General features: G+C 40.1%; 1 protein-coding gene across 3 annotated transcripts; it reads left to right on the top strand.

The window, feature by feature from the left end:
• Nucleotides 1–10,180: 10,180 nt before the first annotated feature.
• srsf5b (serine and arginine rich splicing factor 5b) lies at nucleotides 10,181–23,580 on the top strand. 3 transcript variants are annotated; one of them, XR_009307368.1, is made up of 8 exons: nucleotides 10,181–10,290; nucleotides 11,432–11,607; nucleotides 13,638–13,708; nucleotides 15,725–15,829; nucleotides 16,145–16,214; nucleotides 16,677–17,005; nucleotides 20,706–20,779; nucleotides 21,080–21,143. XR_009307368.1 is itself a non-coding variant. In XM_034037379.3 (8 exons), the coding sequence occupies exons 2-8, from the start codon at nucleotides 11,482–11,484 to the stop codon at nucleotides 22,925–22,927; spliced, it is 813 nt and encodes a 270-aa protein (XP_033893270.1). In that variant the 5' UTR covers nucleotides 10,182–10,290; nucleotides 11,432–11,481; the 3' UTR covers nucleotides 22,928–23,580. The 3 variants fall into 3 exon arrangements, 2 of the variants coding, with proteins under 2 accessions (XP_033893270.1, XP_033893271.1); XM_034037379.3 differs by lacking the exon at nucleotides 16,677–17,005 and adding an exon at nucleotides 22,669–23,580 and having other exon boundaries at nucleotides 10,182–10,290; nucleotides 21,080–21,187; XM_034037380.2 differs by lacking the exons at nucleotides 10,181–10,290; nucleotides 16,677–17,005 and adding exons at nucleotides 13,082–13,202; nucleotides 22,669–23,580 and having other exon boundaries at nucleotides 11,471–11,607; nucleotides 21,080–21,187.
• The last annotated feature ends 1,120 nt before the right edge of the window (nucleotides 23,581–24,700 follow it).

The following is a 24,700-nucleotide window of genomic DNA, read 5'->3' as shown; positions in this document are numbered from 1 at the left end:
GTGAACGATCCTAACACAGTGGCTAAGCCACTGCCTGGCAGAAATCTGGGGGGGGCACGTGACCAGGCGTGCCCCCCCTATGCGTCGCCAATGCCTGTGCTGAACAAAGGCATTCAATACACACGAAGCACACACAGTTCTGCAGGTTTACTGTTATTTCAGCGCGTTACAATACTGCACATAACCCCACACAAACAGATGAAAGCTTGTTACACAAGAGTACACTTTCAACACAGTCCATACAGATAATCGTTGGCTTATGCAATTGATATTTCAGGTTGTTTGTTATTTTGCCCAGCGATAGCACTCACGCAAGGGAATAACAAACACAGTCCACAGCTCCTTCCCTTACACACGGCTCTGCTGAGTCCTGTTTAAAAATATCTGAAGCACTCAGCGCCGCACTCGCTCTGAGCCTAAAAGAAAAGTTAACCACAACGTGGTATCATTACAGTCCCGAACTGTTTCAGGTTTATCAAACCGAAACCACACAGTCCAGTTCCATAATAAAACAGCGAATCTCGCATTGGATACGTAAGTACAGACTTTGCCCACATATGTGATTTAGCAACCATGTTTTAGTGCCTACTCGGCAAGTCAGCGTTAGCGCTGGGCATGGGCTGAATTTTAGGGGCGTGTCCTCATTTACATACAAATGTGGCGACTTAGCAAACCATCATCTGTGTTAGCGTTTGCGTTTCAATTGACATGTGCAAACCAGGTCTAAACTGTGCGCAAATCTACATGGTCGACTATAAATACCGGTGAAACTACCAGGAAAGCAGGCAAAGAAAAGAGAGAAAAGAGAAATAAAAGAAATATGATACTTTGTACTGTGATTTTGTTATAATTATAAGTCGCCCTGTTTAATGGCGTGTGCTAATAAATAAATAATAATAATAATAAATAATAATTTCCACATGGCCAGACAAAGAGAGGAGGAGAGGTTCCCAAATATTTAGAAGTCATCTCTTTTCTGAGCCTGTCTGACACACACACAAACAATCACTGGCATCTGCCAGCTGGCTGGAAGGAGACACGCAGAGAGCACACTGTTTGCCCGCAGCACTGAGGTACGCGCACCACCACAGAATAGACACCTCTACGTAAATCATAAGGGGACCTATTCTGTGAACGTGAAAGTAGTGTGTGATCTGTGATGTCAACAACTACATCACAAATGTGTATGCAAATGTGTATGCAAACTATCCTCGCTAATTCACAGGTGGCTGCTGCGTTTCAGCGGGATGACAGTCTGAGAGGCTGGTTGATAGGGGACAACGGGTATCCACTGAAGCGGTGACTACTGACACTGCTGCTCAACCCCTCGACCTCTGCCGAACAGATGTATAACTGTGCCTTTAAATGTGCTCGTACTGTAATTGAGAGAATATTTGGAATCCTCAGAATGTGATTCCGATGTTTGGATGTTTCTGGGGGAACACTACAGTGGGAACATTACAGTACAGAAGCAGATGCTGAACTTGAAGCCCCAGTGTTGAAGGTTGCAGATGCTGCAAGTGCCAGGCAGGTCAGACAGACAAAGACAGGGGTTCACATAACTGGTACGCAGGTACGCCAGAAAAAAAAAAAAAAAAGACACAAATGCTTACGGTCAATATATATGTATTTTTTTTTTTTAACAGGAAAGCATTTCTAATAAAGGCAGCGACGGTGTTCACGGTTCGAAGGTGAGCTGTACATGCCTAACTTAAGGAAAACTCCTGAGTCCATATTTATTTTAGTCATTTTTTAAAATTGGATGTGAAACCGAATGATATCATTTCCATTATTTAACACTTCACTAATCACACATACTCAGTAGCAGTGCTTCGGCGGGTGGCGGGAGGGTATGAGTGCTCCTCCAATTAAAACCAGGGATCAAACCACGTCATTTGCCATTGCTAGTACTGTACTATGGTTAAAGCAGACAGGAGTTTATAATGGAGGCTTGCCTCCTCTGAGGAGCTAGAACTGCTCTTGATATAGGAATGTTGAATCTAGGTTTTAGGTTCAATTGAAATGTTTCTTACATTTAGACAATATTTTCATATGGTTAGGCCCGCCTCATGCCAAAGGCAAGGGCGACTAACATAAAGAGAAGGGCCTTACCAGACAGTAAAGACCTCCTATGAGGGTTCTATTGCTATTAGAAAATGGATACATTGAAAAAAATATCACAGCTTTCTGTTTGTTTTTTCGTGATTTTAAGTAGCTCTAGTTTTTGTTGCTAATGAAAACAAACGTTTTCCTCATTATTACGTGAGTAATGTGGTTTGCTCAGAATTCCATCTGTGGTCTCACTCCAGCTGAGAAGGGGTCGCATTCTATGGCCTGTGGTCCAGACCACTCAGTGCTGTGACGTCACAGTGGCCCGGACCACTGGGACCACAAGGACCACTCAGCGCTGTGACATCACAGTGGTCTGGACCACTCAGCGCTGTGACATCACAGTGGTCTGGACCACTAGGACCACAATGACCACTCAGCGCTGTGACATCACAGTGGTCTGGACCACTAGGACCACAATGACCACTCAGCGCTGTGACATCACAGTGGTCCAGACCACTGGAACCACTCGCTGCCTGTGTTATATTCTGATTTCACAGTGGTATATTATTCATTTTCTTTATGGCTAATTGTTGTTTCATGTTCTCATACTTGCTTTACAGTGATATAATGAATGCAGTGTTTATATCTAATAATAATGGGCTTCGTTCAACTCAAGCAGTTCTCATTCATTGTCTTGTGTTGTGTGCAGTGCTGCCCGCGGGGCCGCTCGCATGCTGCTGTTAGGCTATAGTATGATTTCTCAGTTTTATTATTCATTTTCCTTTAGGTTCATTATTGTTGCATTGTCTCATACTTAATGTACAGTGGTATCATTAATACACGTGTTTATATCTAATAGTAATGGACTCAGGACCACTCAAGCATTCACTGTCCTGTGTACTGCGCAGTGCTCCCCACTCAGGGCTATTCATAGTGTGTATGGAGCTGATTTTTCAGTTGACTGTCAGAAATGTAATAATAATATTTAATATAGACATGAAAGACTGGCTTTAATGGGTTTGTCATATATGTATTATGATATCCTTAAATACATAATAATAATAATAATAATAATAATAATAATAATAATAATAATAATAATAATAATAATAATAATAATAATAATGTGGTACCAAATTTCCTGTAGGGTTTCATAGAGATATAGGCCTAGTTGTCAAAGAGATATTTTAACCACAGACACACACATATGTTATTGAAGGGTTTGTAAACTGTTAAAGTCTGAACTATCTGAAAGAACAGATCAAGCCTTGGGTATTCTATATAGCTTGTTTTTAAATCAATATACAAACCTCTCACACATTTGTACAAAAGTAATTTACATAAAATCTGTGATTTAAAAAACAAACAAACAAACAAACAAACACAAACATGTTACGAATTACTGGAAAATATAAGCTGAATGGTCAGTATTGTGGTTGCACAGTGGTGCTGTCCTGCAGGGATTAACCAGAGTCCCACCCATATAAAACAAACCACATTTATTTCATTTCCTTTAATGCTTACTATTCTGTCTTTTATAACTTTCTTATGCATTGTTCAATTATGTGACAGTATATGTTAATTGTAGCATGTCACTTATAATGTACTGCGAGATCCCTGTCACCTCCTGTAATGGAGGGGGGAGATCTGTGCTGACTGTCTGGCGCATGCGTGGTACTGCAGGAAGGGGGCAGCAGCCTCGTAGATCCGCCTGTCAGTCATGGCAGTGACACGGAGAGGTGGGGGAAGAGGGTGTGTTGGCTTTCCCTCTCTCTGAGTGGCTGAGATGTGGGCCTTGGGAGATTGCTCGGCCCATAAGTACTGCGCTTGGTTATGCATTTGGATGGCCGTGTTTGGGAATACACAGTGACGCTGGCAGAAGACGCCAGTGTAAAACAAGGACCAGGCAAGCCCGGCTGAGGGAGACAGCCTGCCTTAAAATAAACTAAAAAGTAAAATAAATAACCCGAGGGTACGTGTGTAGTTATACAGGGAACTCTGGCCACCCCAGTGTATAGAAACAAATAGCTGCGCGTAGGTCGGAGGCCCGTTCTGACCGGCTTAGTGGCAGTGGGGGCACTGCGTAAGCAGCACTTTTTGTTTTGTAGATTTATTACTGTGTTTTATTTTCCCTTTTTTGTTTCGCCTTTAGTTTTCATTATTATTTTTGAGCACCTGTGAGTGCGCCTGCCAGTACCTGTATTGGTATTACTGTGGACCTGACTACCGTTGTCAGTATTCAGGCCACAGATAACAGCGCCCTCTGTGGGCTAAAGAAAATAATACCAAAAGAAAATAATAAAACTGGGCACCAGTGTGGTGTTGCAAATAAAACTTCTGTCTCCTGTGTGTGTCAGTGAATTGCCCACCACCCTTTCACATCTCCCAATAAAGACAACACAGCTCAACACAATTTAAGGCCACATTTTTATTTGATTAAATTAACAAAAACCCTAAAACTCAACTATATACAGAAATAGAATGACATATCAGTTTACAATATACCAGTGAAGCAGCTTCAGTCTTGTAGTTCAGCTGCTTCAGCCTTGTAGTTCAGCTGCCTGATTTCACCACTTTTGGAGCGCAGTATGGTCTGAGATAAATTATTGTGCATGGCACTGACATTGCTGTAATGGATGAGGCGGTGATATCATTATTGTGCATGGCACTGAAATTGCTGTAATGGATGAGGTGGTGATATCATTATTGTGCATGGCACATTGCTGTAATGGATGAGGTGGTGATATCATTATTGTGCATGGCACATTGCTGTAATGGATGAGGCAGTGATATCATTATTGTGCATGGCACATTGCTGTAATGGATGAGACGGTGATATCATTATTGTGCATGGCACTGACATTGCTGTAATGGATGAGGCAGTGATATCATTATTGTGCATGGCACATTGCTGTAATGGATGAGGTGGTGATATCATTATTGTGCATGGCACTGACATTGCTGTAATGGATGAGGCAGTGATATCATTATTGTGCATGGCACATTGCTGTAATGGATGAGGCGGTGATATCATTATTGTGCATGGCACATTGCTGTAATGGATGAGGCGGTGATATCATTATTGTGCATGGCACATTGCTGTAATGGATGAGGCGGTGATATCATTATTGTGCATGGCACATTGCTGTAATGGATGAGGCGGTGATATCATTATTGTGCATGGCACATTGCTGTAATGGATGAGGCGGTGATATCATTATTGTGCATGGCACATTGCTGTAATGGATGAGGCGGTGATATCATTATTGTGCATGGCACATTGCTGTAATGGATGAGGCAGTGATATCATTATTGTGCATGGCACATTGCTGTAATGGATGAGACTGTGATATCATTATTGTGCATGGCACTGACATTGCTGTAATGGATGAGGCAGTGATATCATTATTGTGCATGGCACATTGCTGTAATGGATGAGGCGGTGATATCATTATTGTGCATGGCACTGACATTGCTGTAATGGATGAGGCAGTGATATCATTATTGTGCATGGCACATTGCTGTAATGGATGAGGCGGTGATATCATTATTGTGCATGGCACATTGCTGTAATGGATGAGGCGGTGATATCATTATTGTGCATGGCACATTGCTGTAATGGATGAGGCGGTGATATCATTATTGTGCATGGCACATTGCTGTAATGGATGAGGCGGTGATATCATTATTGTGCATGGCACATTGCTGTAATGGATGAGGCGGTGATATCATTATTGTGCATGGCACATTGCTGTAATGGATGAGGTGGTGATATCATTATTGTGCATGGCACATTGCTGTAATGGATGAGACGGTGATATCATTATTGTGCATGGCACATTGCTGTAATGGATGAGGTGGTGATATCATTATTGTGCATGGCACATCGTTGTAATGGATTTTGGTCGGGGCTCTGACTGGGCCACTCAAGGACATTTACCTGTTTGTTCCTTAGCCACTCCAGTGTAGATTTGGCTGTGTGCTTTGGGTCGTTGTCATGCTGAAAGGTGAACTTCCGTCCCAGTTTCAGTTTTCTTGCAGAGGGCAGCAGGTTTTCCTCAAGGACTTCTCTGTACTTTGCTCCATTCATTTTTAAGTGCCCCAGTCCCTGCCGATGAGAAACATCCCCATAACATGATGCTGCCACCACCATGCTTCACAGTAGGGATGGTGTTCTTTGGGTGATGCGCTGTGTTGGGTTTGCGCCAAACGTAACGCTTCGCATTTAGGCCAAAAAGTTCAATTTTAGTTTCGTCAGACCACAAAACTTTTTGCCACATGGCTACAGAATCTCCTGAGTGTTTTTTTGCATACTTCAAACGGGATTCAAGGTGGGATTTCTTGAGTAATGGCTTCCTTCTTGCCACCCTACCATAAAGGCCAGATTTGTGGAGTGCTTGGGATATTGTTGTCACATGCACACTTTGACCAGTCTTGGCCATAAAAGCCTGTAACTCTTGCAAAGTTGCCATTGGCCTCTTGGTAGCATCTCTGATCAGTCTCCTTCTTGCTCGGTCATCCAGTTTGGAGGAACGGTCTGATCTAGGCAGTGTCTTGGTGGTGCCATACGCCTTCCACTTCTTAACAATCTTCTTGATCATGCTCCAAGGGATATTCAAGGCCTTTGATATTTTCTTATACCCATCCCCTGATCTGTGCCTTTCAATAACTTTGTCCCGGAGTTCTTTTGAAAGCGCCTTGGAGCTCATTATTATTTATTTATTTATTAGCAGATGCCTTATCCAGGGCGACTTACAGTCGTAAACAAAAATACATTTCAAGAATCACAGTACAAGTAATACAATTAAGAGCAAGATAAATACAATGACTTTGGTTCTAGCAAGTACAAGTATGACAAAATACGATTCAATAACAGAGCAGATAACAGTGTCAGTGATACTTACATCAGGATATAATTAAATACAAAATACTACAGATTAAATAACACTTGACAGATTACAGTACTCTAAAGTACAGGATTAAATGCAGTAAAATAGGGAGCAGATAAGAGCAAGTAAAGCGCATTTAAGGAAGAGTGATAAGTGTCCAGAGGGAAAAAAGAGGACTTCTACAGGTGCTGTCTGAAGAGGTAAGTCTTGAGGAGGTGCCGGAAGGTGGTCAGGGACTGGGCAGTCCTGACATCTGTAGGAAGGTCATTCCACCACTGCGGGGTGAGGGTGGAGAAGGAGTGGGCTCTGGAGGCAGGGGAGCGTAGAGGAGGTAGAGCCAGTCTTCTAGTGCAGGAGGAGCGGAGAGGTCGAGTGGGGTTGTAGGGAGAGATGAGGGTCTGGAGGTAGCTGGGTGCAGTCTGGTCAAGGCATCTTTAGGCTAGTACAAGTGTCTTGAACTGGATGCGAGCGGTGATCGGGAGCCAGTGGAGTGAGCGGAGCAGTGGAGTTGCGTGGGAGAAGCGAGGCAGAGAGAATACCAGGCGAGCAGTGGAGTTCTGGGTGAGCTGGAGCAGATGGGTGGCGGACGCAGGGAGGCCAGCCAGGAGAGAGTTTGCAGTAGTCTAGGCGGGAGAGTACCAGGGTCTGGACCAGGAGCTGGGTGGCGTAGTTGGTGAGGAAGGGTCGGATTCTTCGTATGTTGCTCAGGAAGAATTGGCAAGTGTGTGCCAGAGTGGAGATGTGCTGGTAATAAGAGAGGCAGGGGTCCAGAGTGACTCTGAGGTTCTTAGCTGAGGAGGAGGGAGAGTGTGGTAGATTCCAGAGGAACGGAGATAGAGAGATCAGAGGAGGGGAGGAGGGAAAGAACAGGAGGTCAGATTTAGAGAGGTTGAGTTTGAGGTGATGCGAGTGCATCCAGGAAGAGATAGCAGACAGACAGGTAGAGATACGGGAGGAGATGGTGGAGTCAGAGGTGGGGAAGAAGAGGAAAATTTGAGCATCATCAGCATAGAAATGGTATGAGAAACCATAGGATGCGATGAGGGGGCCCAGTTGGGCTCATGGTGGAGTCTTTGCTTTGAAATGCACTACCCAACAGAGGGAACCCACAGGAACTGCTGAATTTATCCTGAAATCATGTGAATCACTACAATTTAACACAGGTGGAGGCCACTTAACTTGGTGTGTGATTTTGAAGGTGATTGGTTACACTTATTGGTTACGCTAATTTAGGATTGCTATTACAAGGTGGGTGGACACTTATCCAACCAAGCTATTTCAATTTTTATTTTTTATTAATTTTCTACAAATTTCTAGAATATTTTTTTCACTTGGAAGTTGTGGGGTAGGATGTGTAGATAAATGAAAAAAATAAATATTTTAATGCATTTTAATTCCAGGCTATAAGGCAACAAAAGGTGAACATTTGGAAAGGGGGTGTCGACTTTCTATAGGCACTATAACATTGAATATTGTAGGTTATATTCAAAATAAAAACATGTATTGTAAAAGGCGGTTCTAGGGTTAATGAAATGTAACTTTTAGATATTCCACAAATTAAGGCCACACGCACGCATGCACGCACACGCGCGCACACACACACAAACATATATAAATTCTAAGTAGTAAAACCTGTACTTAGTAGAAATTATAATTGTGTGTGTTGGAGCGTGCCTATGTGTGTGCGTGCGTGCCTATACACTTACATTAATGATATTACTGTAAATTAAGTATGAGACAATGCAACAATAATGAACATAAAGGAAAACGAATAATAAAACTGAGAAATCATACTATAGCCTAAGAGCAGCATGCGAGCGGCCCCGCGGGCAGCACTGCACACAACACAAGACAATGAATGAGAACTGCTTGAGTTGAACGAAGCCCATTATTATTAGATATAAACACTGCATTAACTGAAAAATAAAGAAATTAATAAAACCGCTGTGTTTAAAGAGGGCCGACAATGAAAATCGTGTTAGTGGTGAAGACCATGGTGTAACTATACCGACTGTGCAAACCAAACAAACTGACTGCAAACTGAACCTCATCGAACTATTAATAATGACAATTACCATGAAAAAAACATTTCACCAGGAGTACTTCCAACAAAGAAACAAACACGGCAAAAAAGAAATACTGCACTGCTCTAGTCTTGAGGTGGTGAATTAATATGAATGTCAAGTAGAGCTGTTGCAACAGAATTGTAAAATATTTGGTTACCAAGACAACGGCTATAGCCAGAACGAACAACGTTTTGTTTTATTGGTAGTGCACGGGTGTTCACATTTCTTTGCAAAATAGGCCCATTTGCTACGTGCAATTAATACTTATTTATCCTGATCATTGGAACTAATCTTGGCATTTTCTGCCAAGTGAATTATGGAGTGTTATTAGTTATACTATCAGTATAATCTGTTTACAAATCACGTGCATTTAATCGCACGTATAACCAGGAATGTCAGCCACGTTGTTATTTGCATTCGCCCTTGCAGCTCGATATTTACCACTGACCTAACCTCGACAAAATGTCACTGCTTTGGTCATGTCACCTCCTCTTTCACGCCATTGGCTCAAAGCCCCCTCCCATCACTCCGATGAACGTTCTGCCAATGGACCTCACGTGGCTGATTTCAAAGTACATTTTAGTCTTACACACTAACCCGCCAATTGAACTGTACTGCTAGCAGATCACTTGTTATTTTATAATCAGTGAAAACAATAAACGCACTTTTTAATATACACATCTTTCAGATCATGTATTATAATGTAATAAACAAAAGGATATATATATATATATATATATATATATATATATATATATATATATATATATATATATATTGCCAAACACTTCATATTGCATTTTCCCATTGAGAAAAATGTGACATCGATGTTTTAAAAGCGGTTCATTAACTGCACAGAACTAATTAAATGCACGTCATGGGGATATGTTTTGTCACCGCGTGGTCCGGTGAGCACGCTGCAATCCGTACTAAACGTGATCTATCTTAATATCTATCTAGTTGATGATCCCAGTGATCTAATCGACTTTTGGTACACTGCAATTGGGATTAACAATTGTACTAACGTTAGTCCAAGTAAACGGATCAAATTCACTTACTCCCCATGTTGGGCGCACCGAGTGCTCATTTTGGAACGCCGCAGGACCCTTATATAACAATAACAATAATAATGTAAGCACAAAAGAGTGTATGGGCGGGACTGATGACGTGTGACGCTTTCAGCCAATGGTGTGAAAGAGGAGGTGACATTACTGAAGAGCTTCCATTTTGTCGAGGTGCTATTGTCCGAAGAGGTGCGCTAACATCGAGCTGCAAAAGTAAAGGTGAGTCTGAAAGAATACCGCAATAAATAAATAAATAAATAAATAATAATGTGCCTAATATTCCTGATTATACGTGTAATTAAATGCTTCGAGCGTTTAGTGAAGAGAAACTAAAATCATTGTTAGCCAAAAGCAAGTAATTTACAATTTACAAAAGCAAGTGATTTATAAACAGATTATACTTCAGTATACAACAGCAGAATTCACTCACATTGCAGAAATACATAGATTGGTTCTAATGACCAGGATAAATAAGTACATGTATAATGAACACGTAACAAATTGAACAAAAAATGGGCCTAGTTTGCGTCGAAAGCGTAAACACATGTACTACCAAAAAACAAACCTTGTTTGTTTAATATGGCTATGGCTGTCTTGCGTGGTAGTCAAATATTTTAAAATTCTGTTGGCCATATATACAGACGGCTCCACTGTAGCACATTCGTATTTAATTTACCACATACACTGGAGAAGTGCCAGGATGCACTGGGTTTGTTTTTCAGTCGCCGTTTTATTTTAGTATGTGTTTTTTGCCGTGTTTTATTTGTTGAAAGTACTCCTGGTGAAATGCTTTGCACCGGTGATTGTCGCTCCGCAGGTACAGGTTCAGTTTTCAGTCGGTTGTTTGGTTCCTGCAGTGGGGAGCACAGTCAGGGGTTAGACGAGGCCGTGGTCGACGGCCCTGTAAGCGCAGCCGTTTTCTTTCTTTCTTTTTCAGTTAAATAGGCCAAGAAAAAACAAAACTCAATCTTGGTTTGATATTTTTCCGCAAATCCATATTGAACTGCAGCTCCCAAGCAAATGAAAGTAGGTCATTTTGGGGGGGGGGATGGGCCGGGTTGGCTGCATATCCACCCACTCCATGCGTTTCCTATTTAAAATAAAGCAGATTAATAAGAATTATACGGTGTAGTAGACGTTTAATGAATAGAGATTTGTTTTAAACTACGGATGTGTTTGGTGCTTAGTTTCATATCTGCGCGTAGTCAGCAAGGATGAATTTATGGGATTTTGTAAAAAAAATAATTTGAAACCAAATATGATTCAATACATGTATACAGATACGTTGCCAAGTATGTACTGCCCCTAGATAAAATTGCCCAGCTATTGCTAGAACTTATGTCACTTTTCATGATTTCAGAAAGTGGTTTACAAGGTCCAGCGAATTATTAAAACGCACACACTGACGAGATGAGTGGCTGCCGTGTGTTTGTTGGCCGTTTGAACCCCTCCGCCCGCGAGAAGGACGTGGAGAGATTCTTCAAGGGCTACGGGAGGATCCGCGACATCGACCTGAAAAGAGGTTACGGCTTTGTGGTACGTTTTATTGTAAAGAAATACAATGATATTAAAATGGACAGAAGCTAACATTAATTAGTATAGACAGGATCAAATGTGCTCTGTGCTGCTCACAAAAATGCCTATTGTACGAAGTTCACATGTTCCTATGCAGTGCTGCAGTTTCAGCACAGACCGTTTGTATCCATTGTTTCATCACTGTCAGTCTAAAAGGGGATAGCTAATTATTCCTTGAGTCTTGCTTGTGTGCACTGCCATTTGCTTTAGGGGAAGCAGCTGGTTAGTTAAAGGCATTTGAAGGGATGGAAATACCACTCCGCAGTTAAGGTGACTACATACCAAGGCATGCAAAGAGAGCGCTCTTGAACCTGGTTTGGTACCAGATACCATTTTATAAGAAGGTTCTACATTTTCAACACTGCACATGTGAGATTACTGGAGTATGAAGGGCAAGATGTATGGAATGTTTCCATTAGCTAGAACCATTTTAAAGATGCTGTTGCATTCCATGCATCCTCAGCCACCTGGGCATGGCAGTACATGTTTGTGACTGGAGCATCTTCCTCTTGTACAGCACCCCTTCTTGCAGTTGCAGCTGACTTACTACAGAAGAGCATTTGGGGCTGGGTCCTGATCCATTCAGTGGATATCTGTCTGTCTGTCATGCACATCCCAGCTGTGACAGCCAGAGTTTTTACAGCTGTTTGCACATGGCTGTATCAACATAGCTGAACTGAAATAAACTAATTTAATCTGACATTTTGAAAATATATTGAAGAAATCTACTGTAGCAGGACATGTCTTATTTACCCCAAGCTTTTAAATGGATGTTTTCATGCTAACAAGAGGACAACAGATGGGAAAGACCACAAAGGGTTAAGGCCCTTTCACACCAAGCATGTTGCATACTGGGCATCTTATGGATGCTTTCTCACCGGCCGCGTAGTGTAAAACACACTGCGTCTGAAATAGACTGCTTCAGTGTCTGTAGGCGTCCATGTACGTTTACTTATTAAACAAATATATTTATGAAAAATATACCTCAATGTGGCAAATCATTGTTTTCATTACCGTGTTCAAAATTAACTTTTGTCCCCTCAATAAGGAGACGCAGATTGTGAATGGTTGTTTCCGAGTAGGCTACAAGACTCCCCTTTTAAAAATAAATAAATAAATAAACAAATCCGACAGCAGAAAGGTCACATCACAGAGGCAGGCACCTACAGAAATAGGTTTTAGGAAGATAGAGGGGGGTGGGGGAGACAAAGCAGATAAACGTTTCGTTTATCAACAGTTTACAAAAATGTCAAGTGTCAGACTTTTTGAGCAAGGTTTCATTTTGGAGAAAATGTGCATTTATTTTCAACAGACTACTTGGGGTGGGACCAGGGGAATAAATGTTAGAAAGATACAATGAGGTACCTTGTATTGTGGGGGGGGGAAAGTTGCAAGTAATAAAGTATAAATATTAATTAATCATTATTTTATAAAGGTTGCAACTCTACTTTTTGGGTTCAAAAATAAATTGGCAAGAGCTGTTTATGAAGATCCCAGCTGGGGGTTACAGTAACATACGAGCTGCATTTGGGATTTCAACAGTCGATCAGCAGCAGGTAGGAAGTGATCGAACAATTTGTTAAATCATTTTAAAGATAGTCATTGCTGTTAGTGTCTGGGTGTCATATGAAGGCACTTCACTTTCAACAGCGAAGAAGTACGGTAAAGAAAGACTGCTCTACAGCGTGGGAAAGATAACACCACTCAGCCACTAATGAAATGTAGAATTCTTACTCTATTTATAACATTTTCCCATTTCTGCAAAATACATATCACTATTAATTATAAAATAGTACTGCTATTACAGCTGAAGGATGCAAACATGTAAATCTGTACTTTAAGGAAATGTTGTGTTCAGTGGCAGCTTCAGATTGATTGATGCCTTTGGTGTGAAAGCAACTTAACGGTGTCGGAATACACCGGATGCTGTGACGGGACACACTTGGTGTGAAAAGACCTTTACCTGTAAATGTACGATTTCACTGTTACAGGAGTTTGAAGACCCCAGAGATGCTGAAGATGCTGTTTATGAACTGGATGGAAAGGAGCTATGCAATGAGAGGTAAGTGACATGGGTTTTTTTTGTAGGGGTGCACCGATTTAAGATTTTCTCGGCTGACACTGATAGCCGAGGATTAGCTGCCCATTTCGGCCAATACCGATAATATGCAGGTAAGCTATTGTAATCTACAGGAACAAGACATACGGCCTATATTTTAAACTCTTTTATAATTATAGACGTTAAATGAACAGCTATAATTCTTATTGTATTTATGATAAAACTGAACAGGTATGAATAAATAATAACTTGGTATTATACTGTGTGCTTGACAGCAATTTTATACATTTTTTTACAACAGTGTAATGTTGGTTTCTGCCGGAGTAACGTTGTGGGAAAGGGTACTTAACACAATACACTGAGGTCCATACTTTTCAATAACATACTTTGTTACTCCGTCCTCACAATCGGATACACAAGCCACAGATAGTCAATGTATAAATGGTATCCTAAAAGTTCACTGTTGTGTTTTCAGTACCAGCTCAGATATCCCTGCACAACTGTTAACCGCCATGACCTACTTGTTCAGCTCTCTTCATTACACACACACACTCGCCCACAATGCATCTCCTCCGTTGGGAGGTTGAGCTTGACGTCAGTCTCAAGAGCCCCAACCCTTAAAGGTGCAGAGCTAGTATTAATATAAAAGGGATCATTACATATTCCCCCTGGTTATTATAAGGGCCGTCCTCGGACCACAAACCTATCTATACCTCAATATAATGGCGATATTATACCTAGTGTGAACGTTGCACTATTTGCTACAATGGACAGTTACAGACCATATGCATTCATTACAATAGTCACATAAAAACATTTTGTGTTTGCACTTCTGTAGAAAAATATAATGTGACATTAACTTTTGTAGCCACTTGCTGTCAAACATTGCTTATAACTTCTATAACTTTTATAACCTATACTGTACAGTAGTAAAACAAATCTAGCCTACGCAATGTCAACTATAACAACTTAAATTCTTATTTTAAGCACACTGCTTAAATACAGCACAAAATTGTTATAACTTGACCAAAAAAATAATACATTTCCAGTTACAAAATTCCATCAAACTTGAATTTGTTACTTAACAAAAGACGGCACTGTAATCAATTTCTGCTTCAAAATGCCACAGAATACCCCCGCAACCAATGACCAGAATACCCCCGCAACCAATGCAGATTAAACAAGATGAACAAAAGGTCATTGAAGTACATTGTATAATTAATAATATTAATATAACTTAAACCATCAATGTTATTTAGGATTCAATCTAAACATTAAAAAAAATTCGAATAATAATTCTACTCGGTTCATAGATGGATTTAATGTAGCGTCGTCTGTTCTTCAGCACACAGCTGATCTATCCTGTTGTCTTCAGATATTTAAAAAGAATTCCAAACCCTGCTCTTTTGAGACTTATTTAGTGCAGGTTGATCCCATGTGTAGCAGGGTCACGGCAAGAAAGACTCGGAAGCTGCAGTGTAAGTGCTAAAGCGCTCATTTAATAAACAAAATAACACATAAAACAAAAAGGTGCAAGGGCCAAAATAAAAGGTTAAACAAAATACCACAAACTGTCCAGGCTGGGCAGAGCCTTCACTGAACTTTATAAACAATATGGCAGCACACAGATTAAAAAAAACACACAGGATTTCTGCCTGCTTGTATGCAGGTTGCCCCTCCCCAATTTGCACCAATCTGCACTAACTGGAGAGTGGCCACACCTGTGGTTGCTGGTAGAGTCATTAACCCTGTCCCTGCCACAGCATGTTACACAGTACTGCAAGGAAAACTGTTCTTGCGTTACTAGTAAAGCGCAAAAACTCATTAAATTCTTGCCATACCGATAGGCTACAGATTTGGTGCACCCCTAGTTTTTTGTATTTCTTTGAAAAAAATAAGATGTTATAATCTAATTGAAATTAATCCAGATTTATTTTGGACGTTTGTTTTAGTTTTTTGGCAGCACTTTGAGTGTTGTAGGCAAACATAACTTGACCTGTGTGGTGTTGTTTTGTGCAGAGTTACGATTGAGCATGCACGAGCCCGGCTTCGAGGAGGCCGAGGAAGAGGGGGGCCTGGCCGCTTCCCTGACCGCTACAGCAGGAGATCACGTGACGGCAGGAGGTAAGCCAAGAGCTTTTATTAACAGTGCCGTCAAGCCTTTGTGTATCCAGCTTGCTGTTTGACCACACGCTACGTTACGGTACAGTATGCATGCATTTCACAGATCAAATTGTACCAGTAAAGGTGAGTTTTTAAAACAACTGAATAACTAAATGTCTCTTTCACTGCTGTATAGTCTGAAATTGGGTGAAGAAACCAAGATTGATTTTTAATCTTGCACAGTGTTAGTTTTATTGGGTTACCTCTATGCTTTGTGGAAAGGCAGTGATAAGAGTGTTTAACTGCATTGTGACCGCTGCATCGCTATCCTTCTAGGAATCCCCCTCCAGTTCGCACTGAAAACAGGCTCATTGTGGAGAACTTGTCTTCCAGAGTCAGCTGGCAGGTGAGTTCCAAATCAGTTGCTTACAGTTCAGCCTTAGCATTTGCCTACAAGGGTTTTAAAAGAGAACAGAATCCTCAAAAGTGAACCCCAGTAGGCTAGGAGATAATAGTCTATTTTAACAAGCAATGAAAGTTAAAATATATATTCTATGCTCCATTAGACTTTAATTCTACAGGAACTGGTAGAAAATGCTGGGGATCCGGTAAGGTCTCTGTTCTCCCATTTATAGCATAAAAGCTAAATGGGCACCAGCAAAATCATTTAAACATTTAACGTTTGTTTTCCAGTTTTATTTCAAACAGTTTAAACTATTTCAAGCCAACTAGCCATTCAGTTTTACTTAGGGGTTAAGTGTTGAGCCTAACTTAGAATTCTAGTTTATCAACATTTTAATTTAATTTTACTTTTTTTTTTTTCTTGTCTTCTCTATTTTAACCAAGTGTTAACCCCTTTATTTGCCAGCCTGTCTTGTGTGTCGTATGGAAGAGAGTGCCTTTGGGCGTGGAGTTAAGTCCCTCAGTGTCGGTCTCTCTGGGTTGAGCCTGGTTCATAGAAGCCAGTCTGTGCTCCTACTACACCTAGTTCACTTGGGGTGACCTGCAGATCGTTTGAGCGTTTGCTGGGTCCTATGCTGTAAAGTCGCTGGCCTGGTTCCCTTTGCTGCGAGCGAGCAAGCGACAGAGCGAGAGAGAGTTGGTGGTGTATTGAGGTCGATTCGTTAATTTGAGAGGCTCCCATCCTTCCCCGAGTGGTGCGAGTTGGTTCCAGGTGGTCCCACAGGAAAATTTGAGGTGCGAGATGTTTTTTTAGGAGACACAGTGCCTTGGTCCAAACGGCACACCCAAGGTGTTAGCAAATGGTCTGCCTCCATCAGCTGCAGAGCCGACATGTCATGTGGGCAGTGCCTTTTAATAGAAGGGGTGGAAAAGAGCCAGTGGAGCGCCTTCCCTGACATGATGGTAAACTGGGGGCTAAGAGCAGTTCACTGCTTGAGTAGGGATGTGTAAAGGAAGGTAACGTAAACTATTTACTGTAAGCTTTCCATTCTTAAATGTACTTTCTGTATATTGCCCTGTGAGAAGCAGAATACCACTCCACACATGGAGATGGACATATACATTTAGCTGGTTTCCAGGTGCATGTTTAATGTGCACTGAACTTCCTAGGAGGGTCCAAGAATATAAAAAGTAGATCTTACCTTTACTGCGCATGCTCAGGTTTCTGAATTGAAAGGGAGGTTTCGCCGAGTCGCTTTGCTATCAAGACTTTTTATCACCCAGTCTGTATCGATTTGTGGATAATTGCTGGTTTTGTTTTAATATTGCTTAGATAAAATTGTAAAAAGTATTAAACTGCAGAATGCAGACAGGGTGAGCACTATGTGGAAGCATTTTATATGTCTGTCATGGAGATGCTTTAAGTTCTTTTCAGTTTATAGTTAAAACACTTTTAATGTGACACGGTTACATTAATTCCTATAATATGTGTTGAATATATCTTCTTTATTGTGCTCATTTAATCGTTTTATTTTCCTTGCCACCTGCTTGTGGTAAATGCACCACAGTTTCGTAGCACAACAAAGAAAACTTGGTGAAAACTTTCAAAAGAGTGGAAACAATCATAAAAAGCAGAGTGCATTGTGAGACCTCTGGGTTCAACTGTGCACTTTGTTATTTTGGTTGTACATATATTGCATATTTGTTTAATGAGCAATGTCAGAAACTGCACTTTACTACATCCATTTAATCATAGCTATTTGCGTTTGTTTTATTTAATATTTTACCTTTCCAAGGTTCTACAAAATGCTCCATTCCCAGTGTCTAGTTTCCATGGTAATATTCAACAAGGGGACCCTATTGGCAATTCTTTGGAGATCAATGCATGATTTCTCTGAAGTAGAAGTGTAATATGCATTGGTTTAGTGGTGTGCATGCTGAAAACTTCAGTTTACAGTCACCCTTGGTTAACTTGACGGGTGGATAACTTGACACCTTCGCTTCATTCGACAGACAGTCTTGGTCTCGAATTTTCTCCTTGTAAAATACATGCATCCTGTCATTTTTTTTTTTTTTTTTTTTTAATTGTCACCACGCTTTACTCGTAACTCGACACTGACACTTATTGCTGGTACTCAGGATAACAAGGAGAAAAACTTGTTATTCAGGATAACAAGCTGAACTTTCAAAGCGTCTTTTTTGAATGCGAAACAATCGACAATGTTTGATTTGTGTGTGAAACTGTATTATTGTGTGAAGTTTATTATTTTTGTTCAAGTTAATTCTGGATAATGTACATTTGTTAACTTTTGCTATTTAAGTCATTAAATTAGACGGTGCAAGCAAGAGTAGCAGCAGCAAGTGCAGGACCATAGTAATAAACTACCTTAATGTTAACTAATAAACCATGGAATAAAGTTCCTGTGAATTGAGACCCACCTGTGCATCTGAATCTTCATTACAGGTTTACTGAAGAGAAAGGACATTTACACAGAGTCTGTACTGTAATTTATTCATTCACTGCAGTGCTTTCATAAGGACATTTAACTAAAAATAAACTTGTAAGTTGTGTAGTACTGTAAACGCCTGAGTTCTGTTACTTGTATGCATGTTAATGCCATGGCTCATTGCACCCGTGCACTAAATGTACTTCCCATTGTACTAGGTATGTGCATTGTTATGTATTGACTGGCCTGGATGTTTGAGCTCCTTCATACTTGTGGAAGTCATTCTCAATACGGTTGACTGGGAATTATTTTTTCATTTTGTAATATTTAAATTATTTGAAGTTGTAATATGGGCTATATGAATGTTGAAAGCATATTTAATTGTGTTTTGTATGACATTCCAATGTGCTTGTTCTCTTAGATTTTTTTTTTAAAAGCATGCGTTCAAATGAAATGCAAGTACTTTTCATCCCTTTTATTATTAGTTGACCTTGGAAAAAGTAATAACGATTTGAGGAAGCACAGCCTGCAGAAAATCAGATGCCAACTTCCACAGTATGAGAGGAATGTTTATTTAGTTTTTAAAGGGTATAAATTTGTCATGCTAGTAATAATGTGCTATTGATTTCAATCGCATATCTATTGCACATCTAAATTGTAACACATAGCACCTTAAGTTTATCTTTTGAAAGATTGCCACGGTATATTAGCACAGTAATTTAGTAGCTTTCCTATGATTTTTATATGGTTTGCTATGCGTTTCATAGTTTACCATGGTTTGACTATGTAATTTATATATACTGTACTATACCTCTCTGAGCTTTTACACAGTGCAGTGCTTTCCTGCTCTTTACCAAGCTTCTGGATGTATACATTTGACATCTTTAAAACATAAAGGACTGAATGAAGGTTTCGACCTTAAACCTGTTCTGTAAGTTGTACTATATTTTGGGGTTTCAGAGATGAATTGCATCTAACTTTATAGTACCACTGGTATTTAAGTTTTTTGCGTGTTTATTTTAATATTGATTGAAAACCATGTTAATCAGTTGGAATCCTGACATGCTTTAGCAATTTGAGAGTGACTGTATTAGTGATAGTTACGAGGTGTTGCTTGGAGATCTTGGTGAAGATTTTGATCTGAAACCTTTTACAAGTTGTATAGCATTTTGGTGTTTTAGCACTGAACTATGAGTATTGAGCTAACTATATTGCGTGCTTATCTAATGTTAACTGCTCAAAGCTAAATGTAGATTGACTTGCATGTTGCCCGGTCTTGCTCATTAGAAATGGGGAGTGTAAGGTTGCTCTGATGAAGGGTCAAAGCGTTACTGTTTTTGTTCTGATGCAGATTATCATGGCTTCTCTAGACTTCTCTTTGTGTGCTCAACTTCTTTTTTTGGTGATTTAAAAAAAAAAAAAAACCTTATTTAATAGATACAAATATTTAACAATGCATCAATATTAAAATATCATTTTAATGATAAATTGCAGTTTACTTTATTTATTGAGTTAAAGAATGAAAAAAGCATATTTGTCAGTGTGATCGATCTATGGAAGATGAAAACCGTGAAATAACTAACTTGCCTAGCTAGATGAGATGACCAAAATCCCATTTTATACAAAAATGCTGTCTGTACCTCTTTCTGTTTTTGAAAAATAACTAATGGTGTTTTGGTTCTGCAGTGTTCATTGAATTCCCAATGAACCCTCCCTTTTAAATTCGTGCATGCATGCTAAAGGTGAGATCTACTTTTTTCCCAGTCTACCAATTCTCTGTGACAGCGGTACAAAGTAGTAGATGACTTTAGTGCTCTCCATTCATGCTTTGCCGTATCAAGATTGTTATAGAAATAAAAAAGGATGTGTGAGATCAAGGTAGACTGGGTGATTCTTGGACCCCCCTTTCATCCAACTCAGATAGATGCAGGATTTGTAACACACCTAACACTTCTCTTTTCAGTAGTTATGCCTAGTTAAACTGTATAATGCAATATTTTGTTGTTTTTGAACTGACTTTTCCCTAACTGTCCTGATCTTGTGTGTAGGATCTGAAAGATTTCATGAGACAAGCTGGAGAGGTTACTTTTGCTGATGCTCACAGACCAAAACTAAATGAAGGGTAGGTTTTCCCTTGCTCTGAAAATAAGTGCATGCTTGCCCAGTATTAGAACTGAGGTGTTGCATTAGCCATTGTTAAAATAGCAGTCTGTCAATGTAAAACAAAGCTATTGCTAAACTGAACGTTGCTAGCATACAGTAGGATACTCTTTAATCCTATTTTGTGTCTGAGACTGCTTGACTGAGGGGGGAGGCACATTACTGAGGATACATGATTTCCAACAAGCTGTCTCTTCTAGCCGTGGAATTGTATTTTCTTGGCAGTTGCAGTGTGTAACTGTTTTCTTTGTCTTTGCTCCAGGGTGGTTGAGTTTGCTTCTTCCAGTGATGTCAGAAACGCCCTTGATAAGCTGTCTGGTAAGGAGATCAATGGAAGGAAAATCAAACTGACAGAAGCGATTAGAAGGAGGTAAGGCTGCAATCGAACATGTTGTCTAACCTTGACTTTTTCAGTAGCTTGTATAGATGATTTTATAGTGCTGGGACAAATATCTGAATATTCAAACAAATATTTTTTGACATGTTCGGATATAAAAATCTGATGTTTGTATTCGCTAGAAATGACAAATACCTTGCACTTATTTGCCGTCTCGCCAGAATTTGCGCGATAGTTTAAAAAATGGCAAATTAAAAAGAGCTCTGTGTGATATGTAAGATGATTTTATATATATATATATATATATATATATATATATATATATATATATATATATATATAATTAAAAAACAAAACACAGGATCAACACAGCAGCTCTTGAGCCTCTATTTAAAAGTAAACAGCAAAAAGTAAACAAACCAGAGTATGCGTGCGCACGCATAGTGATCTCTATGGAAAGCCATCTGAGTCAAAAACGTATTGTGCTGCTTTAGAGCGAGTCAGACACTCATGGGACAGAAAAAAGGCAAGCACGCCATTGTGAAATGCCTTGCTTAAACAGTGCCCAACGTGCTGGAAATGTTGTGTAGTGATTTTTATATAGACTGTATATGTAATATATTTTTTGTTGCAACCTTCTGTTATGTGGAATGTAATAAACGAGAACAAAACGGTGAGGATTTTTCCACTTTATAACGCCATTTCCATGTTTGTTTTATCAAGTGTTTAAAGTTAAATTTCAGTTTGTTTGCTTGTTCAGCTACAAAAAGGTTGTTACTTTATGATAACGTGTCAATGGCCACTGTTTACTGTGAAGAAACGGCAATGGCAAGCAATGAAAAAAATAAATAAAATGCAGGGTCAACGTCGTGTACTATTTCGGGAACTTGAATTGCTATTTCTGGCATCCTTTTGTTTTTGTAGTTAATTCACTGGAGTAAAGGAAGTCCTACACAACTTATTTACTCCTGGGATATTTTTTTACTTCAACGTGTTACGTATTGTCTCTGCCTGTGTTCAGAGCAATATAATGGCTTTTATTACTTATGAAAAACAAACATTTAAATTGAGCGAATATCCGAACATGAAAAGTGAAATGATTTTAATACATTTCACAGCATACAAATGTGGGAGTTAAATTAGGTGTTACTCTTGTTTACCATTACATTTCCTGATTTCAAACCTAAAACTAATGGCATAAGGTTGTAAAGCATCCTTTTTTGAGATTGATTCTATTTAGATGAATCCTATTTTCAGTGGTGCCTGATCCCCATTATAATTCATCAAATAATAAAGGCCTTTTGATGCTGTAACATTTCCATAAGCTCTGTAAATTGTCACCAAATGTAGAATTTCTCAATTGCTATTTTACTGTCACTGTCTGCATTGCCTTGTTATCATGCCTTTCTCTCTCTCTCTCTCTCTCTCTCTCTCTCTCTCTCTCTCTCTCTGTCTCTGTCTCTCTCTCTCTCTCTCTCTCTCTCTCTCTGTCTCTGTCTCTCTCTCTCGTCCAGGTCGAGGAGTCGATCTCGTTCCCGCAGCTCCTCGCGCTCCCGTTCCCGCTCCCGTTCCAGGAGCCGCTCCAGGAGCCGCAGCCGCAAGTCCTACAGCCGTTCCCGGTCCCGCAGTCGCTCCCGCTCTGCCAGCCGCTCCCCCGCCCGGGACAAGGAGGTGAAACGCAGCTCCCGAGCCCACTCCGGCTCCCCACACTCCCCTGAGCGTCGCCGCTCCAGGTCTATAACGCGCTCTCCGTCAGCAGAGAGCAGGCACTGAGACCCCAACCCTGTGTGTGTACGTACACTACGTCTTCAGTGTGCGTAACAGTATCAACCCAGGAAAGAGTTCACCACGGGAGAATAATGCAATGAGATTCTGGATATTGGACTGTCATGAGCTGAAGGATGCTAGTCCAACTTACTAATTTAAGCCAAAAGTGGCAATTGAGGAGAACGCTGCTGCTCCAGTCCTGCTTTTTACAAGCTGGCATCCCTACACTGAGTTCTGTGAAGGTGAGACTGGGGGAGGGGGGACAATTGTCTATTGGTACTAAATAAATATGGTAAGATGGGCTGGAAGTCTATACTGACGGTTGGCTTTTTTTTTTTTTTTTTTTTTAAAGCATCACAGTGTGTGCCGATTTACAGAACACATCTTTGTCAATGTTTGTTTAAATGATTTATGAAATCCTGTGAAATAGTGGTAACATTTGTATTCTGACCTGAAAATAACCTTGTGCATATAGGGTTCTCCAAATTATTATTTTTTTGTTCTGCATTGGTGGGTGCATTTTTAAAATTGTTCTCCTCCTTTTGAAGAAAGGTGTAAAATATACCTTTTACTTTTTGTATTAAGATTGGTTCAGAGTCCACACAGTTTAGTATTGGTGTGCATTTGTGTGTATATAAAAATAAAGATTGTTCTGATCAGCGTTGTAAATTATTTGTGTGCACCACTTTCAAATGAATACATAGTTTTACTAATTACACAGTTGTGAATTGAAGCCTTGTTTACTTACTAGTGTTGGGCTCCAGAAAGTGTAGACCACATCCACAATTTCACCCACTTTGGTGGTTAACTGCTTTTCACCAGGCAAGTTATTAAAAGCTTAAGTGAAAAGTTTTTAGATTAAAACTTGTCTCTTGTGGTACTTTGCATCTCGCAGATAATCATGGAAAATAACCAACAAATGCATGTAAACGTCTCTCATTCATTCAGTTCTTGCATGTATGCAGCCTTGAAGTGCTGCCCCTAACCTGAAGAGTCCTGGTAAAAGATTCTGCAATCACTTCCAGGGTACTTGTTACTCTACAATGGTTTAGCACTGACACACTGCTGAATACATTTAGGCTGATTCCAGCTCCAGTGCACCAAGGAGGGGGGCTTGACTCCTTATGACAAGCTTTGACCTGTTTGTCCTGGTCATTCCTTACTTGGGGAGTGGGGGTTTGAAGATCATACATGTGGCTTTTCCACCCCCTATAGAAACATTCTCACCATGTAGGCGTTACACAGCTGCTGCACAAGACAGCTGCTCTGGACCTCTTACTCCGCCACCTTGTTTTTGACATCATCAACCACACAATGAGGAAACACCTCCACATAATTTGGTCAATTTGAGCTAGAACGATGTATGTTTAGTTTGTTTGCTTGTAAATATGTTGCATAAGCCGAAGTTGAAAACTCATTTTGACATTATTTCTCTGCACTGGCTTGCATTTCCTTATTCCAAGCGCTTTTGGTGTGGGCTAATCCAGTAAGATTTGGAGGAGGCTTGGCTATCATCAGCTTCTAACGGTAATCCTCACTCTTGCTGCAAATAGTTTATTTCAAAATATAAAAAAATGATCCTCAAATACATATTTACCAATGGCATCAAAACAGACACTCCAGAGTTAATTAGTAGATTATAATAAGTTAAACTCCCCCATTGCATGTTTTACATATTAGTGTATCAACTTAGAGGACCAATGCTTTAGTGTCTACTACTCCATGAAATTTGAAACAAAAAGCTGCTTAGTTGTCTGTTTTTAACAGGCTGATATTTTC

Source organism: Acipenser ruthenus, chromosome 15 (assembly GCF_902713425.1).
Source record: "Acipenser ruthenus chromosome 15, fAciRut3.2 maternal haplotype, whole genome shotgun sequence".
NCBI lineage: Eukaryota > Metazoa > Chordata > Actinopteri > Acipenseriformes > Acipenseridae > Acipenser > Acipenser ruthenus.
This window is presented reverse-complemented; position numbering and strand designations above follow the sequence as displayed.